The 19,393-nt window shown below is 49.6% G+C and overlaps 1 protein-coding gene across 1 annotated transcript in view; it reads right to left on the minus strand.

The window, feature by feature from the left end:
• SKAP1 (src kinase associated phosphoprotein 1) overlaps positions 1-19,393 on the minus strand; it is a 235,036-nt gene that overhangs the window by 48,781 nt on the left and 166,862 nt on the right. The window contains exons 5-7 of the mRNA XM_065422494.1: positions 6,988-7,068; positions 5,691-5,774; positions 861-985 (exon numbers count right to left, since the gene is read on the minus strand). Coding sequence (XP_065278566.1) covers positions 861-985; positions 5,691-5,774; positions 6,988-7,068 — 290 coding nt within the window. The remainder of the gene's footprint in view (positions 1-860; positions 986-5,690; positions 5,775-6,987; positions 7,069-19,393) is intronic.

Below are 19,393 nucleotides of genomic sequence, written 5' to 3' on the forward strand. Positions count from 1 at the left end.
CTGCCCCTCACCCACTGGGTGACCTTGGGTCACCTCTCTATGCCTCTGTTTCCCCATCTGTAAAATGGGGATAATGCTGCTGACCCACTGCAGAGAAGGTTGTCAGGCCTCATTCATGATTCAAGTGATTTGGTCTCATCAGATAAGTGGTGTTATTACTGAGTTTGAACCACAACTCCCCTGAAATTCACGTAAATTCAGATCCAAACTTTACGGCTTGGATCATTTCTATGACAGCACTTTCCAGCCTTGCCCCCAAAGCCCAGGGAGCTGGAGACCTGGTTTAACCCTTTCCAACCAGCGTGAAGGCCGTTTGTGACATTCCTTTTACAACTAGACCTTCCAGACCCAACTTCTCTGTTGCTTTGCAGCTTGCATTCTCATTTACCGCGGGGCCAGATGAGGGTAAAGTGCTTCGGTTCTGCTTGCGTTTTACACCTGCTTTGTACCGGTATAGAGAGCCGTACAAGATGCAAGGCTGTGGAGAAGCAGACTATCCAATCGGCAACGGAGGTCAGCGTTGCTGCCGGTTGTCAATCTTGTCAAAGCAGGACCGATTGAACACCGTGCAGCAGTTCACACTTGGAAAGGTTTGGGTCCAGATGAGATTTCAAGAATGAGGGGCACCAAAACCTTCCGGCCTTGTTTCTCTGGCCACGGATTCGGGTTTGGGGGATGATGACATGGAAAAAAGGTCTGACCCCACTCAGACATTCAGACACACCAGGCCAGGCAGACTATACAGTAAATAGCAACATGCCCAGTTCATGCCGTTGTATGATATGCGCAGCGTTCTCACGCTCAAAGCAGCCGGGGCTCGGAGAGCACAGAAAAAGGACCATTTCTTCTATTGATCCTACCTCGTAGCTGCGTTTGCCGGGGCTCATGAGTTTGAAACAGGATTCTCTTCGGGAGTCTTTGCGCAGGTGGAAAGCCAGTTGGGCACTGTAGCTCTCAATGGGAAAAGTCCCTTTCGGTTGCTTGCCTACAATGATAAATAATAATATTGGCTGTGTGTGGCTGCAGCACCTTTCCTTGAAGGAGCTCACAGTGCTTCACAGAAGGGGTGTTTCGCTCATTTCACAGATGTGGGAAACTGAGGCACAGAGCCGTGACCTGCCCAAGGGGTCTCAGCAAGTTCAGTGGGAAATGGGCAGAAAGCCCCCAGGTGTGAGCATCTGTATCCCCAGGAGAAGGAAGGGTTGTAGCATTTTCCCTGTTAGGTGAAGGACCAGCAAAGCGGAGGCCCTGCTAACAACACTTGCGGGACTGTAAGAGCAAAGGAAAGGTTGTTAGGGTCACACGGACACACAAGACGAGCTGTAATGAAGCAGAGACCTGGGTGTACTTGGGGAAATATGATACAAACAGTTATTCCGCTGCTGGTCGAGGATTAACGGCTTGCTGCATACGAAGAGAAAGAAGAAACTATTTAGCGAGGCCTTTGACAATTTGCCTCTGGAAACTTGGAGACATGCAGACACGTGCACATATTGGATCAGATCCTCAGCTGGGGTGAACTGACATAGCTCCACTGATGTCAACAGAACTTCACCAAATATACACGGGCTGCGGATCCCGCCCCTCATTTCCTTATTGTAACTGGCCACTAGCTGGTTTCTTTTTGCGCCAAGGGAGAGAGCACATCTAGTGGATACAGGAGAAGACTGGGAGTTTTATTCCTGGCTCTGCTACCGATTTTCAGGGAGGTCTTGGACAAGTCATGCCACCTGCCCGTGCCTCAGTTTCTCCATCTGTAAAATGAGGGTGGTGATACATAGTATCATAGCAATGTAGGACTGGAAGGGACCTCGATAGATCATCTAGCTCAGTCTCCCTGCACTGAGACAGGAGTACATATTATCTAGACCATCCCTGACCATAGGCACCAACTCCGTGGGTGCTCCGGGACTGGGGCACCCTCGGGGAAAAATTGGTGGGTGCTCTACACCCACCGGTAGCTCCCCGCCCCGCCCCAGCTCACCTCCGCCTCCGCCCCTCAGCGCGCCGCTGCGTCCTGCTTCTCCCCACTCCCTCCCAGTGCTTGCGCTGCGAAACAGCTGTTTCGTGCGGCAAGCCTGGGAGGGAGGAGGGGGAACGCGGCGCGCTTGGGGGAAGAGGCGGGGCCGGGGCGGGGATTTGGGGAGGGGTCCAATAGGGGCAAGGAGGGGCGGAGTTAGGGTGGGGACTTTGGGGGCAGGGGTGGAGTCGGGGTGGAGGCGCGAGCCCCCACCGGCGCAGAAAAAAGTTGGCGCCTGTGTCACTGACAGGTGTTTGTCTAACCTGTGCTTAAAAACCTTCAATGACGGAGATTCTACAACCTCCCAAGGTAATTTATTCCAGGGTTTAACTACCCTGACTGTTAGGAAGTTTTTCCTAATGTCCAACCTAAATCTCCCTTGCTGCAATTCAAGCCCATTACTTCTTGTCCTGTCCTCGGTGGTTAAGGAGAACAATTTATCACCCTGCTCTTTATAACAACCTTTTAGGTACTAGAAGACTGTTATGTCCCCGCTCAGTCTTCTCTTCTCCAGACTAAACAAACCCACTTTTTTCCATCTTTCCTCGTAGGTCATGTTTTCTAGACCTTTTATCATTTTTGTTGCTCTCCTCTGGACTTTCTCCAGTTTGCTCACATCTTTCCCAACGCGCGGTGCCCAGAACTGGACACAATACTTCAGTTGAGGCCTTATCAGTGCTGAGCAGAGTGGGAGTATTACTTCTTGTGTCTTGTTTACAACACCTCTGCTAATATATCCCAGAATCACGTTAACTTTTTTTGGCAACAGTATTACATTGTTGACTCATATTTAGTCTGTGATCCACTAGGACCACCAGATCCTTTTCTACAGTACTCCTTCCGAGGCAGTCATTTCCCATTCTGTATTTGTATTTGTGCAATTGATTATTCCTTCCTAAGTGTAGTACTCTGCACTTGTCCTGATTGAATTCCATCCTGTTTATTTCAGATCATTTTCCCAGTTTGTCAAGATTATTTTGAATTCTAATCCTGTCCTCCACAGTGCTTGCAACCCCGCCCAGCTTGGTATCAGCCGCAAACTTGACAAACGTACTCTCTTTGGCATTATCCAAATTATTTCTGAAGATATTGAATAGAACCAGACCAGGACAGATCCCTGCGGGACCCCACTCGATACACCCTTCCAGCGGGACTGTCAACCATTGAGAACTACTCTCCGAGGTCACTTTTCCAACCAGTTGTGCACCCACCATATAATAGGTTAATCTAGGCTGTCTTTCTCTAGTTTGTTTATGAGACGATCACATGAGACAAAAGCAACAGCCTTACTACACCTGAGATAGATCACATCTACCGCTTCCCCCACCTATCCACAAGGCTTGTTACCCCGTCAAAAGAAGGATATGAGCTTGGTTTGACATGATTTGTTCTTGACAAATCCATGCTGTTACTTATCACTGTATTTTCTTCTAGGTGTTTACAAATGGGTTGTTTGATTATTTGCTCCATTATTTTTCCGGGTACCAAAGCTAAGCTGACTGGTCTACAATTCCCTGGGTTGTCCTTATTCCCCTTTTTATAGATAGGTGCTATATTTGTCCTTTTCCAGTCCTCTGGGATCTCTCCCGTCCTTCATGAGTTCTCAAAGACAACTGCTAATGGCTCAGAGATCTCTTCAGCCAGATCCTTAAGTACTCTGGGAGGTATTTCATCAGGCCCTGCTGACTTGAAGACATCTCACTTGTTTAAGTAATTCTTAACTTGTTATTTTCCTGTTTTAGCCTCAGCTCCTCCCCACTGACACTGATGTTCATAGGCGCCCGGGGCTGGAGCACCCACGGAAAAAAATTAGCGGGTGCTTAGCACCCACCGGCAGCCAAGCTCCCTCCAGCGCCTCCCACCTGCCGGCGGCCCCACTGATCAACTCCTCCCCCACCCTCCCAGCGCTGTTCCGCGGTGTGCAGGAGGTGCTGGGAGGGAAAGGGAGGAGCGTGGATGGGGTGTGCTCAGGGGGCGGGATGAGGCAGGGTAGGGGTGGGGCCTTGGGAGAAGGGGTGGAGTGGGGGCACCCCCCCGGGTAGAGAGGAAGTCGGCACCTATGGCTATGTTAGTTGCCAATCACTGCTAACTTTTTTGGTGAAAACTGAAACAAAAATGGCCTTTAACACTTCGGCCATTGCTGGATTTTCTGTTATTGTCTTTCCTTCCTCATTGAGTATAGGGCCGACCCTGTGCTTGGTCTTCCTCCTGTTTCTTACTGTAAAATGTTTCTCCTTTATGTCCCTGGCTAGTTTAATCTCATTTTGTGCCTTGGCTTTTCTAGTTTTGTCCCTACATGTTTGCGTTTGTTTTTTATATTCATCCTTTGCAATTTGACCTAGTTTCCACTTGTTGGAGGATTCTTTTTTGAGTTTCAGGTTGCTGAAGAGCTGGGTAGACCAGAGTGGTCTCTTACTCTACTTCTTATCTTTCCTATGCATTAGGATAGTTTGCCCTTGTGCCTTTAATAGTGTCTCTTTAAAAACAGACCTACCCCTTTGGGTGACTGGGGTGGCAAAACTTAATCTTGTTAACGTGCTCTGAGATCCTCAGAAGAAGGGTGCTAGAGAAGGACAAAATCATCCCCGTCAGTGAGAGTCAGCGGATTTTCTTTTTGTCTTAACAGCAGAAGAGTCATCATAAAACGAAGAATATGATGTGCGTGCGTTAAAGCTGTCAGCATGCAGCGTTTCTGGATGGGCGGAACTGTATAACGAAGCCCATATATCTAGCCGTGCCAAACTCTGTTGGAGGTATTAGCTGTGTGTTTATATGTACCTGATGGACCATAACTGCAAAATATTTATATACACTGACACATGGATTATATACAGTCACTTGGGGAGTTAAAGCCCAGCTGATGCCTAATGGAAAACTTGGTTCAGCATTTTATTTACACAGTTCCACTCCTGTGTTTCTCTTCTCTCCTTCTTTACCAATAAGTATATTGAAATAAAACAAGGCCAAGATCTTTCTAAATATGCCTGCCGCTGATGCCTCATCTGGCATCAATCACCCTCGGGCACATCATCATTTACCAGCTGGGTGAAATGAGAAGTCGGAACTTCAGGTGAGAAACCAACAGATAGCAGGAAGCAATGGACTCTTAAGGAAACCAGGACTGAGATATGAATCGTAAGAAGAACTGGGCATCCAAATCCCTGAGGCACCTTTGAAAATGGCAGCAAAACGAAGAGGAGGAAATTGGTGCACAGGCATCATCATTAACCTGTGGAACTCGCTGCCACAAGACATCATTGAGGCTAAGAGCTTAGCAGGGTTAAACCTTCCTCCAGAGATTAGTGATTTGTATGGCTAATGAGAACATTCACGGCTACATAAGAGGGGATGAAAAACAGAAGGGATATCAACCGTCTTGCAAGGCATAAGCCAGCTAGCATCTAGCACAGTAGAACCTCTAGACAATACTGTAATACAAATAACAGAAAATGACAGGATTCAATAGCGCAAACTAAGGAATGACTCCAATTCGTTGGGGCCAAATTTTTCCCCTGAAGCCCCAGGGACTTCCAGAGAGAATGCTCTGCAACTATCTCCCCGTGAGGCATTAGCATTAAACAAGGGCCCGCCCCATCTCATCCCAGCCCACTTGAGCTCCCAGCCACCAGACGCGGCTTGGAGAACACAAGGCCAGTGCTTTGCCGCTTACTTTTTTCATTTGCATAGTACAGAAAGGTCCTTTTGTTGAGGACACACCATCGCTTCTGCCACTCTGAGCCAAAGAAACCATGGTCTGCGGGGAAACGGGAAAGAAAGCGGAGGTTAAGAGCACGTCGGAAAAGGTCTCATGGTCTCTTTTGTGTATTTATAGTCAGTATAAGCCCTCCGTCCCTGCACAATCCCTCACAGGATCAGGGGGCTGGAATCGAGTCAACTCTCAGAACTGAGCACTAGATACGGTGCTGATGACCCAAGACTCTGTCCCATGCCTTTGACCCCCGCGGGCATGTCTTCACTAGGAAAAAAGGTGTGTTCTTAACCCAGTTTAGCTAACACATGGTAACTAACATAAGGTAAAAGCCTAGTGAAGACAGGCAGTTTGTAGCTTTCACAGGCGTTAGCAAGTCAAAGCAAACCTTAGCCTCCTGCACCATCTTTTCCTCGACCTGCTGATGTGTGTGAAAGCTACAAATGCCTTGTCTTCCCTAAGATTTCACCCCGTGGGAGCTAAACTGAGTGAAGAACCCACCTTTTTTTCCTAGTGAGGACAAGGCCTTAATGGTTAATCCCATTTCTGGGCTTTGCTCTTTGAGCAGAATGACGACCTGCATAAGGTGCACCCTTTTTACTTATGATGCCTAAACAAAACCTGAGAGATTCCACACATCCCTCCCTGCAGAAACGATTTTTTTCCTGCTTGTTCTTCACCTTGAGAATAATAAAAAAGTTCAAATTTTATCCACCCCATTTTTGTTGGAGAGCTCCTTGGACGACTCATACTACGGTGGAGAGTTCTCCCGGCTCTTAAGTGGTGTTGAATCTTTAACGAAGAGAGCTTTCCTCCCACGTGCTTTACTTAAATACAGTAGGTATTAACAGGGAGTAATGGCCGGGGTTTTCGGAAACACCCAAGTGATTTAGGTGCATAAGTCGACTGGCTTTCAATAGGATGTGAGTTCCTAAATCACTCGGGTGCTTTTCAAAAATCCCACCCATGGTATTTTAAATCACCTGACTAAAAGTCTTTCCCTTTCGGTTTATCAGGTGTCATCTTGGTATGGCTGCTGTCATGAACCTATTCAGTTCTCCAGTCATCCGCAGAGACAAGATTTGAATTTGCAAAGTAAAAGACAAGCAGCAAATAAACCTTTTTCACCCCCACAACCACAACCACCACCCACGCTCGGACTTATTTATAGATCATCATTAAGCAGCATAAATAAAGGGGCATAAACCCACCCACCCTGTTTTGTAGGTCACCTTAAACTGGTTTATTCGACTGTTACCTCTGGACCTCTTCTCCAAGTATCCTTGCTTCAAAACTGTCCCCAGCTCTTGAGCAGGTTTCTGTATGCCGTCCTCTGATCCTAAAGAGACCAAAGCAAAGTCTTGTGAAATACACAAAAGATTTCCTATCTACGGGCTGCGCTCTGCCTCGAGCAGGCATAACCATAGACACACAATGCCTGGCCAAACGTCTATGCAACCAATGTGCACGCACACACATGCACGACCTGGACTCACATACGAACCCTTCTGTACGCGTCACACCCAAATTGGATACTCCAGCCCACTAGAAGGTGTCAACAGATCTTTTCCAAACTATGAGGCATCCGAGCACTGACATCAGTTTTTATCCGTAGGAAGCTGCTCTAAGAGCTAGGCTCGCAACGAACCTTGTTGGACCAAACTTTATTGAGGTTATCGAGATGTCCACCCATCGGCCTCCACTAGGGCTTTTTAGTGTCACCGTACATGAGGGAGGCAGAGGGACGGGGGCAGAAAGCAGGAGAAACACGGTAACACGCAGACCACCAAGTCTGCCGGGGGAATTTTACAGGTAGAAAACAAAGGAAGCACTAAGGGAGAATAGTGCAGGAGTTGCCCAAGACATAGCACCATACTGCAGAACATCCATCGCTAGCCCCGAACACCAGTGTCAACAGCCACGCCTACGGTTCATGCACATGCACCCGTTCGTTTTGCCGCTCGGCTCCTTCGATCTCATGCGCTTTTATTGTGCCCAACCCTGTCGTTTCAAAGCACCCCCCGCAAAAATTAAAGTCCGGAGCCTCTCCGGCAGGATCCCAGACGGCACCTTTCCCGTCATCTCCATTGCGATCTTAAGCGGGGTGCTCTCTTTTGGGTCCTCTTGCTTTCGCATCAATGAGCCCACCCTGCCCTGCACTTTGCGCAGCTATTTTGCCCTGGTGTCAGTGTCTGCACAAGGGGTCGGGCACCAGAGAAGTGTCCACATTGACTACAGGGACATCACTCATTTAGGGCCTGATCCAAAGCCCGGCGGAGTCAGCAGGAGTCCTTCCATCAGGCTCTGGGCTAGGCCCTAGCAAGAGGAGGATCAGGCCCACTAGCTGTGCTGCTGTCACCCTGGGTCTGGCCCCACGCGGTGCGGACAGAGATGGCACTTGGCGCCCACGAATCCTGTAGCTGCACGCTCCCACCTGCCTTGGAGATCTAGAAATATGGGGGTGACTCAGCCGTGAGCTCCCCTAACAGCCCTTTTCCGTGCCCAGAAGGTCTTGGCTGGAGTGGATCGTCTGTGAGCAGCTAGTCATGGTCCCCACACCAGCCTCCCAGGGGTAGTCCTCCAGCAGTGCCACCCCCCCAGGCAGGCTCCAGCAGCTCAGGATTCTTTCCCCCCACCCCAAAAGGCTAAGGCTGGTTCTGGGGGCAGAGCCGTTCATGTCAGGCGCTAAGCCCCTGGCCCCCAGTGAGAGCTCCGGGGTTGTCAGCAAGTTGTAGGAGGCTTTTGCTACCTGGCAGGATCAGGCTCGTTATTCCAGAAGGGTCGATCGCGATCATCTAGAGGGACCTCCTGCACATCTCGGGCCAGAGACCCTCGCCCAGCGACTGGCATCCGGGCCAAACCCCTCGCGGGTTGCAAGACTTACGGAGGGGAGCCTGTGCCTTGCATCGCACTGTGAAACTGACCAGACTGCACCTCAGCCCCAAAATCCAGCCTGGAATTCCCCAGCCCAGGGCCTGCCACTGAGCGCATCCCCCGCCCCGCCGCCGCCTTGGGTCTTAATAATTTGTGCTGAAACACAATAAAAAATGACTCACTGCACGCCACTAATCATCTCCCCAGTGCCTGAGCTTGGCAGCCTTTTAAGTATGAGTAACTTCCCAGAATCCCAGACCAGAAGGGTTGCTCCTGTTTTCTTAGCGTGTCTCTCTCCCGGCCCAATCCATCCCTGGTGTCAGCTCCCTCCTTTGCAGACTCTTTTCATTTTTGTGTTTTATAGTTTGCAAACTCGGGGGCTGCTATAAATCCCCGCCCACGGCTCTCGGCGTGAACGCCAGACACGAGAGCAGCATCAAAGGCACAAAGTCTGGTTTTACATCCCCCCTACGTGGGCACCCCCCTCTGTGCTCGTTATTACCTGGAAATCGGAGCCATCCGCAGGGGCAGATCCATAGTTTACACCAGGCGAGGATCTGGCTCCTAAGGTGAAGCTCACCTCTGGGGAGAGGCCCATTGCTTAAATTCTAGTTTGAAGGCTTGAGTGGTGCATCGGCCTCACGTCGGCCCTCTGGCCAGGGGTGAATTTCACCCCTATTCAGTAGACCTGGCCTTTCCCCATGAAACAGAAAGGTGGCAAATTAAAACCAGATTCAAGCAAATGTTTTTCCTGCGTTAACCCGTGGAACTCACTGTAGCAAGATACTGCTGAGGCACAGCAGGATTCAAAACCAAGACTGGACATCTGTTTGGAAGGGCTATAAGGCCTCAAGCTTCAGGGCATAACCGGACCGATAACTGTTTGGTGTCCGGTGGAAATTTGGCACCTTCCTCTGAAGCAGATGGTATCAGGCACTGCCAGTTGCAAGATAGCTCAGTGGTTTGAGCACTGGCCTGTTAAACCTAGGGTTGTGAGCTCAATCCTTGAGGGACCCATTTAGGGATCTGGAGCAAAAATCTGTCTGGGGATTGGTCCTGCTTTGAGCAGGGGGTTGGACTAGATGACCTCCTGAGGTCCCTTCCAACCCTGATATTCTATAATTCTAAGACCCTGGACTGGTCTGACCCACTATAGCAATTCCTACGTTTCTAAAGCGGGACATGGGGTTTTGCTGCAGGAAGCCCATTATTGACATGGGGGCCGGCTGAGCAGTTCTGATCAGAATCCACAACTTTCCAAGACACTGGGGTCGCTCAGAACCCTGGTGCAGGGGCCACTCGGCCTGGCCTCTCTGCTCCCCACCCACACAGGGAGCAGCACCTTTGTTACAGATACATCATATGCTTTTCGCTTTGAGATGCTGAACTTCCGACTTGGGGGGAGAGAGAGAGAGAGAGAGAGAGAGAGAGAGAGAGAGAAAAAGGCACGGTAAGCATTTTTTTTTTTTAATCGGAATCCAGGCCCCTTTCGTTAATGCAAATCTAAATGTCATTTTATGGGACATTTATAATTATGAAAATGGGCTGACACTGCCTGGTACACAGGGGGAACCCGCAAGTATGAATATTACATTAGCGTGCCCGATGCCAGCTCACTGATCCCGCTGGCAGGAGCATAAAAAATGCTCGAGTGAAACTTTTATTTAGACGTTAAGATTCCAGGCCCCAGCGGGGTGACGCAGGCAGCCCCTGTGAGATCCCATCAGTACGAGCGTTTGAATTGAATTACCCAGGGGGAAAGGCAGGAGCGGCGAGTGCTGGTTTGCTTATTTAATTTCATTTACTTTCAGTACATTATCAGCATGGGGCTTCCCCGCCCCCAACAAGAAACAAGGCTGCAGAGAAGGGTTGCCTGCATGCTCCAGGGGCCATCTGCAAGTTACAGATCTCTCTAGTCCGCTCCTGCCCCGTGAGCTGGTCCTTCATGGGCAAGCAGAACCAGCACTGTCTTTTGCTGAGATCTCCTGAGTAAAACAAGGCAGCATGGCCTAGGAGACTGAGCACAGGGCCGGGAGCCAGGATCATCCATGCATAACCCAGCTCTGTCACTGGACTCATTGTATCCGCAGTGTGTCATGCTCTGCCCATCTCTCTGCATCCACCTGTCGTCTCTTCTCTTGGATTGTAAGCATTTTGGGGCAGGGACCATGTTCTTGGTGTGTATCTGTACGGCGCCTAGCGCAGTGGGGACCTGGTTCATGCCTGGGGCTCCTAGACACGACCGCAATACAACTAATAAATAATAATGCCTCTCTTTGGGCAAGACACACCTCCTTTCTGTGACTCAGTTTCCCCATCAGTAAAATAGGAATCGTGATACTTACCCTCCTTTGTAAATGCTATGTGACTGCTTAGCTTAAACACACACACACACACACACACACCAACCACCTTGGAAACATTAAAGGCTAAATGCCCTTATGACTGCAGCACACAAGACAAACATTGCTGTCAGAACCTCCCGGATACAGCCCTCGTAACACACCCAGAGCCATACAGATGAAATCTGTGGCGAGGCATATTACTGCAGAGGACATGACAGTTCTGCACCCACTGCCCTATCGGGGGAAACACAGAGAAGCGTTTTCTCCCTCCAGACTTGCCCCGAGCACCCGCGGCCAAGTCTGCCACACGATTCCATCTCTTGGCACCTCCGTGACTCTCTAAGCCAGCCACGACTTGGGCTGCCCCGGGAGAGCCCTCCCCAGCAGGCACTGTGTATGTATCCAAGAAAGCAGAGACGCCGGAGCCTACGGGCGTCCCAGCCTGTTTCACCGGGTGTGTTCTCGCTCAAGGAGAAAAGAGAATCCAGGACAGTCAGCTGGCAACACCAGGCCGCGGGGATAAGAACACAAGAGGCCACATGGGGGTCTTTACAGAACAAGCTGGCAGCAGATGGCTAAATTATCCCGAAAAGAAAATCAGGGGGCTTTTTTCTTTTCACCTTTTGCTTAACTTTTTTTTTTATTATTATTATTTTTATTTAAAGCCCCCAGTTCATTCTCATGCCCTAGAAAAACAAACCGAATGGGCTAGTCACAAACTAGCCAGGGACACATGCTGAGCCAAGCAGCTCAGATTGGAAGGCCAGGAAGGACCAGTACAACATATCTAGTCCGACGCTCCCGGTCAGAGAATTTCGCCTGCGTCGAGGCCAAACACCTTGGCCAATCAACCAGAGCTTTGATTTAAAGACTAAGGCCTTGTCTAGAGGGGAAAGAGAGAGACCGCGCGCTCGCATGGCTGGTGTGAGCACAGATCCCCATCTCAGATGAAATTAAGATGCACATTTTTAACAGGGAATGTTAATCATTGGGCCAGTTGCCAAAGGACGGGCTAACGTCTCTATTGTTTAGAGCTAGTCTACGCAGCCAGTGAAAGCGTGACAAGCCAGCGTGTGAATCAACAGCGCACCAGGCTGCCAGGCAGTAACTCGCCATGTGGACACAGCTACTAGTACGCTAAGCCACACTCTGGGACTGTAGTGGGGTGGTCACCCCGCTCCTGCCCTGAAGGGCTTAAAACAGCCCTGAGAGAGGGCTGTGGTAGGGGAAAACCTGGGCTGATTGGGGAAGTAGCCACAGCTGGGCCACGCCCCAATCAGGCCGCAGCTGGCCCTATAAAGAGGCGGCTGTGGGCCGGGAGCACAGGCAGTCTCTCTCTAGGCGCAGAGAGAGAAGGGCCTGGCTGCCTGGGACCTGAGTAAGGTACCGGAGTAGAGCAGTGCTGGGGATTAGGGCAAGGGAGCCGGGGAGCTCCCGCCTGGAAAACCCCCAGGCTGCAGGCCTAGGCAAAGGCCTGAAAAGGTACTGGGGTTGCAGAGGTGCAGCCCGGGGGTAGGTGGAGGAAGCAGGTTCAAATCCCCCCTTGCCGATGATGAGTGATATGGACTGCAGAGTGCGGGGGCTAGATGAGGACTGGCAGTGAACACTGAGGCAAGGTGGGGATTACTCTGGGAGGAGAGCCCAGAGAGTGGGGATACTGCCAGGGGGCCGCACCCAAGGGAGAGGGGCACCGGGGTCCGGGAGGGACACAGGGCCAGCGACAGTGGGACATTGGCCTGCAGAGGGCGCTCCAAGGCTGGCGAGCTAATTCCCATACCGGAGCAGCAGGAGGCACCACAGGGGTGAGTCCCGTATCGCTACAGGGACATTCGCTGCACTGTAGCAAAGGCCACATGGCAAGTCGCTGCCCGGCAAGCTGGTGCACTGTAGGCTCACAGCCTGGCTTGCCATTAGCTGCGTAGACTAGCCCTAAACGATAGAGAAGTTAGCCCCTCCTTTGGCAACTGGCCCAATGATTAACATTCCCTGTTAAAAATGTGCATCTTAATTTCATCTGAGATGGGGATCTGTGCTCACACCAGACACACACCCCCCTCTTAGAAATCCCATCCCAGGCGTCACAGTAGCTACAGCCAAACAGGCCTGGAGGACACGGCAGCCCTCACGCTCCCATGTTACCTGCACGTTCAAAGGCAGGGAATGTGGAGCCGTTGCTATTGCAGTCAATTCCTGAGCGTTTGTCATTCCTGTTCCCTCACTTCGGGTAGACGTGCTGAGCCCGGAGCCTGCTCCTAGGCACTGTCCTGAGAGCAACCTTATTAAAATAAATCTAGAGGTGGGATTTTCCAAAGCGCTCGGCAGTGACCTACCTACTCCCATTGCAGTCAGTGGGAGTTTGGCTGTTGAGCAGAGTTAGGCCAACACCGAGGAACTGACTGCGGTAGCAACTTTGCCCACTCGCACGACGGGATTTGACGGTAAATGGGTCTACAAGCATGGCCACTTACACGGACCTCACTGCAGTATTTGGGACCATTGCTGTAAGATACTGTGCAGTATCAAACCCCTCTTTCAGTCAGCATCTTATGGGCCCCCATATAAGATGGTGAGTCTCCCCTTATTTAAGCTACTGACCCTCCATCTCTCTCAAACTCAAGAGGGTTCTGTAGGAGGCCCCATGTTGCTAAGACAAAGGCCCATGGAGGATGGTGGTCCATAAAGCCCTCCTTGGTGGCCTGCAGAATGGAGCACCTGGTGAGTCAAGCAGCAGGGGTGTGTGTGTGTGTGTGTGTGTGAGAGAGAAGAGGGGGCCCACGATAGGCCTTCTTTCTCACAAAGCCATTCGCAAGATGAAGAAGCTGGAGAGCCAGAGATAAGCAGACAACACTGGACCTGGTGTAGTTCAACTGAAGTCAACAGAGTTACACCAGTAAAAGAACGTGGTTTAATGAGTGGCACGCAAAAATCTCCTGCAAATTTCATGCAAGCTTGCTGGTTGAAAACGGCATCATGTTGGCCTGTGTTCTCTGCACCCCCAAGCTCATCTCTTGCACCTTTTCCTTGCCCTCCACCATTCCTTTGTTTAATCAAAACATCAGCTTCATGTCCCCTGCTTTCTCTTTCTTCTCTCCTTCTGCTGCTCCTCATCCCATTGTTCTCTTTAGTCTCTCTCTTCCTCCTTGCCCTTTGTTCTCTTGTAGTCGTGCTTCTCTCTCAGTCTCCCAGCTCGGGAACTTGGTCTAACTTTTCAGTGCCTTGAAAACTTAGAATCGTTTATAAAAAAAAAAGGGAATGAAACGAGCAACTGTTTCACAGAAAATGGGAAACTAAACAATTGTCAGTGTGCATCATCTGAAATAGATCTTGTGCCAGACTAATTGTATTGCTTTTTGTTGTTGTTGTTTTTTGAGGAGGTTAATAAGAAAGTAGATGAAGCAAAGGCAGTAGAGGTGATTTACTGGGGCTTCAATAAGACTTTTCATAAGAGGCTAGTAAGTCAAGTTCAAAGGACAGGCATCTACCTTAGGATAGCTACCTGGAATGAAAGTTGGCCGATAACCAAGGTGCAGTTTACATTCAAAGGCAGCAAATCACGTGGAGGAAGTTATCAAGTGAAATTTCCGAGGGCTCAGACCCGGGTCCTGTTCTCTTCAATTACAAAAGCCTAACATATTGCATGGTATCCAAATTTGCAATGCTGTTTTGTCTGAATACAAACAATCCATCTAAAGTTTGCATTCAAAGTCGGAGACAGGTCAAGAAAAAAAGGTCCTCAGGGGGACGTGACAGCAGAACTGGCCACGGTGCGAGTTTTATACATCTTCTTTTAAAGCATCTGCTACCGTCAACACTGAAGCCTGGATCCAAGGCTAGATGGCTTATGGCAATTTCTGTGTTCCTATGACAACTCTTGACATAAAGGACTAAATGCTAGTCCCACTGAAGTCATCCTAGGAAGTTACAAACCCACCGAAGAATGGAAGATTGTCCTAATGGAACAATGCTGTGCTTGGAAATTCTTGTAGATGCCACATAGTTATTGGCATAATATCGGTAGATCAGAAAGACAGCCAGCCAGAGACAGACCTCTATCTAGAGAGCTAGCTAGTTAGTGTAGGTTTTCCTAAGGAGTCTATGACTGACAATGAAACAAGACAGAACAGACAGAATTCCTTGATTTCAGATGGGACTGGTACTGACCTGGGCCATGTAGGGAGACTCTCAGTGTCTGTTATTCTGCCTGGAAAATTTCACAGCAAGTCTGAAGTTAAACCAACTTTGCAAAAAGCAAAAATGGAATCCAGAAAGGAGGCAGCGCCTTTGGCCCAAAAGTTTCCATCCAAACCACTAAGTCTATAATTGCAAAATAAAAAACACTAAATCTCACTATCTATTTGCACAGCTCATTAGCTCAGGGCTCACACTCAGCAAAGAGGGAGGGTGGAAAAAAAAACCCCACCACAACCCTTTAGCACCAAGTACCTTTTGGAAGTTGCTATGGAAACCAGCCCTTTGCTCCGGCTTTGCAACTGAGACTTGCACATTTCTGCTCTGGCGCGTTTGTTCGTCTGTCCATCCGTCCGAGGAGTTTATGAGGACACTTTTTTTTTTAACAAGTCTTCTTTTTATATATACATATATAGAGAGAGATATCTCGCTCCCCTGTTACTTCTCTCCCCCAAACATAACATTATGTCAGCCACTCGACCTGCTGTGCTACCGGGACAGCATGATTTACAACGTGAAAAGGGAAAACCTAAATCATCACAGAATGAAAACATTAAAGTTAATGCCTCACAAGTGAGGAATTTATTACCATTAACTCCAATAAACAGTTATAAACCACCCGTCCTTTCCTGTCCACGCACAGGGACACGGACGCAGGGACTTCATTATTGCTCAACTTTCTTTTCTTCTTCACTAGACCAGTCATGTGTGTTCCAATTGGCCACCATTTATTGTTAACTGGACTGGCTCATTTTCCGGGGACTGAAGAAGGCATGAAGGCCTCATCCATTTCGTTTCGCGGGCGGCTCGGTGCAGATGGATGGAAGAAAAAAGTTCACGAGACGTGCCGCTCGATGGGTTTATTTAAACGCCACTGAAATATATGCTTGACAAAAGCCAACTCTCACCCAGGCCCCGTACGTCATTACTCAAAAAGGCTGATGTATAAGTAACAACATATGGGCAAGCTGTGAAGTTACACCGGATACCAGCTCGCTTCAGGGTGCACTTGGCCAAATATTTGCTTCTCACTGAGGTTCCACCACCACCTTGGAAACCTGAGCCTGAAATCTGAGGCCTTACTGAATTTTTTCTCTCACCCCATCTCACAGGAGCAGAGAGGAACTTGCAGTTCCCTGTATAGTAACCTCTCTCCAAGGAAAAGCATGTAATAATAAGAAGGTTATTAATTATTGACCAACGCCCAAGGTCTTTCCTCAGTTAAAAACACCCATTGGCTTCCACTGGAGTTTAGGATCTGACCCCTCATCGTCATACATGCCCCGAGTTGGTTATTGGAGGCTTGCTCACAATTAAGGCTGAACTGGGCTCAGGTCTACCAGCGTCTGGTCTGCAGAGGTGCCCCAGGATTGGGCCCCTCAATACACACAGGTAACTCCTGCACACCCCATATCCATTAGCTATTCTTTGTACTGTGGTAGCACACAGCAGCCCTCAGTCATGGACCAGGACTCCCACGGTGCGAGGTGCTGTACAAGCACAGAACAAAAGGCTGATCCTTGACGATTGCCTCTCGTACCCTCTCCCCCACGTCTGCTTTGGGGCTCTTTGGAACCATTTCTCCTCTCCTTTCCCCTGGTGCCGATCAGGACCAGCTCAGCTGAGGAGACCAGAGACAGACCCACAGTCTCTTGGTACCCTGTCCATAAAGGAGGAAGAGTCAATTCAGCTACTAAGGCCTGGGGGGGGGGTGTTGATGTAAGATACGCAACTTCAGCTACGGGAATACCGTAGCTGAAGTCGACATATCTTATTCCGACTTACCTCCCGTTCTCACGGCGCGGGATCGACGGCCGCAGCTCCCCCGTCAACTCCGCTACCGCCGCTCGCTCCGGTGGAGTTCCGGAGTCGACGGGGAGCGCGTTCGGGGATCGATATACCCTAAGCGACCAAAACTCAAATCCTCCACTTCCTGAATTATGCGTCGGTAACCATTAGCGCGCGAGAGCGGCTGAGCTCCTCCTGCCCAGAGGAACGTTGGCTGCTCTCTAGCTTCATTAAACACCCTCTCGTGGATCTAACAGGACCAAGTATACAGATGGGTCTTACAATATACTCAGAAGCCGGCTGGTTTCGGGCTCATCCTGATCCCTAACAGGAGCAAATTCAACGGCGAGGGATCCTCCATGGAGATGCTCTGCCCTCTTGAGTTTCACCCTGGAACCATGGAGTTTTGATGGCTCCAAATAGCCCCCAAGCTTTTGGAGGAGTTGGATCCCAGTCCCAACGTCACGGCTTGGGGCCATCTCTAGAACTTATTCTAAACCACTCGCCCGATAAGCGGGTCCCACTGGTCGAGAATCTCCTGCGGCGGTGTGCTCCTACGGTAGTAGTCATATGGGCGCGGGACGGTAACAGGATACTGTCACAATCTAGCCTTGTGTTGTACAAGCCCAAATTATCCCTCGTCCCCCACCTTCCCCAAGGTTTGTTCTGAATGGACAGACAGAAAATCTGGAGGTGGGAAGAAAGCAGAGGACTGTCAAGAGTGGAGCTGCTAGGCTACCAGAAGTAATTATCTTGATAGCTGTGCTGTAGTCAAGGTCATGCAGAAATGTACTTGGGTTTTGGGAACTGACAAACTTCACCAGTTTCTGGATTGCACCGTACCTCCCCATGAGTTCTGTCCTCCTGCAGGCCGGCACTGTCTACCGGAACGCGGAGGCCAAGCCCTTGGCACTTCTCTGCTAGGGAAATCGGCAACCACAAAATCAACGCCGAAAAATTCCCAAAGTTGCGGACGTGATTTTAATTTACAGGGCCTCTGCCGGGCCCCAAAAGACCAGACACCTGTTGGCTAAAGCCCATCTCTATAAAAATTCTGTAGCACATAATCGTCAGCCTTGACACAAACGATTCCTATAGATCATGGTGGAAAATCAAGAGGATTTAAGGACAGAGGAGGGTAGGAAAAAGTGAAACAAATGACATGCAATTTTTCAAGCGGAAACAATGGCAATATGAAGATATATAGGTGTCAACCATACAGGAGGAGGCAGGAGGCTATGCTCTTGTACCTCTCATGACCTCTACCATTTGAAATGCTTTGATTCCACCTGGCTCAAGGGATCTCTGAGCACCGGAGAAGAGATGAAGAATGCCCGCGCCTGACCTCACCTCTACATTGTCTAATGACTGACGGCATAAATCAGTGTTTCCCCTCCACAGACCCGAGTGTCAAGAACCCATGTGAGAAGGCTGGAAATATTAAATGATTTCCCCGAGGGTTTTGATTGTTACTCGGTTTCTCTCCTGTAACTGTAGAGCCGTGTTGCACATAAAGAATAGCTGTCCCTCGGGACCTCAATTTGTGTATAGAATGAACTATAGAAATAGGTCAAACCACCAGCTTCCACCTTTTTGGAGAGGGGCACAGAACAAAAACCAAACAGTGACTGGAGAATGGGCTGATTCCAGTCCATGCTTTGTGCTGCTGGGCTCTATGCTGGTCCCTTTTGCACCACACCACTGGAATTAAGAGGCTTGACTGTATTTCCTGCAGAACCTCCCTCTCCTACTGGGTTGGAAGCCTGCAGCAGATCAGAAGCCATCGCACAAGATCCAATAGCTCGTTCCTGAGTTAAGCAAACAATCCCGCTGGTCAGCAGAGCGAGTGGTTCCTTGGGCTTTATAGGGGTAATGTGGGCTTTAGCAACAAGAACGGCTTTAGGAGTCAGAAATCCTCCCCAAGTTCTTATCCTGGCTCTGGCATTCGCTTGCAGAGGGGTCTGAGGGACAATCACTCAACCCCTATGGGAGGCATCCAGTTATACAGGTTGCATGTATGTCCTGCGAGTCCTTACTCCCGGGTGGTCCCAGGGGGCTTGATTCTGATCTCCAGTGTCAAGTCCACTGACGTCAAAGAGTTACACCAGCAGAGAGCAGTCAGGCTACTCATTAAAAGCAGCAGGGTGGGTGTGAACTGGGCGAGAAAACCCATGTAAGGGCATAAGCAGTTAAAGGGAGTGATTTACACCAATTTGATGCGAGATGGGGACCAGGCAGAGTCCTTGGGATAATTAGAGAGCGCAACTCCTACTCGGGTCAATGGGAATTGTGGCCACTCCCATCAGACGTAGGGGATGGTGCAGGAGACATTCAAGAGTGTCTCTCTCTGGGGAGGGGTGGGGAAGCTGCTTTATCTACTCCTGGGGGAATTCCGCGCCAAAAAAGTAAAATTTCTGCGCCAAAAAATTAAAAATTCTGTGCACAATATTTAAAAATTCTGCAAATTTT

This window comes from Emys orbicularis, chromosome 25 (assembly GCF_028017835.1).
Source record: "Emys orbicularis isolate rEmyOrb1 chromosome 25, rEmyOrb1.hap1, whole genome shotgun sequence".
Lineage (NCBI taxonomy): Eukaryota > Metazoa > Chordata > Testudines > Emydidae > Emys > Emys orbicularis.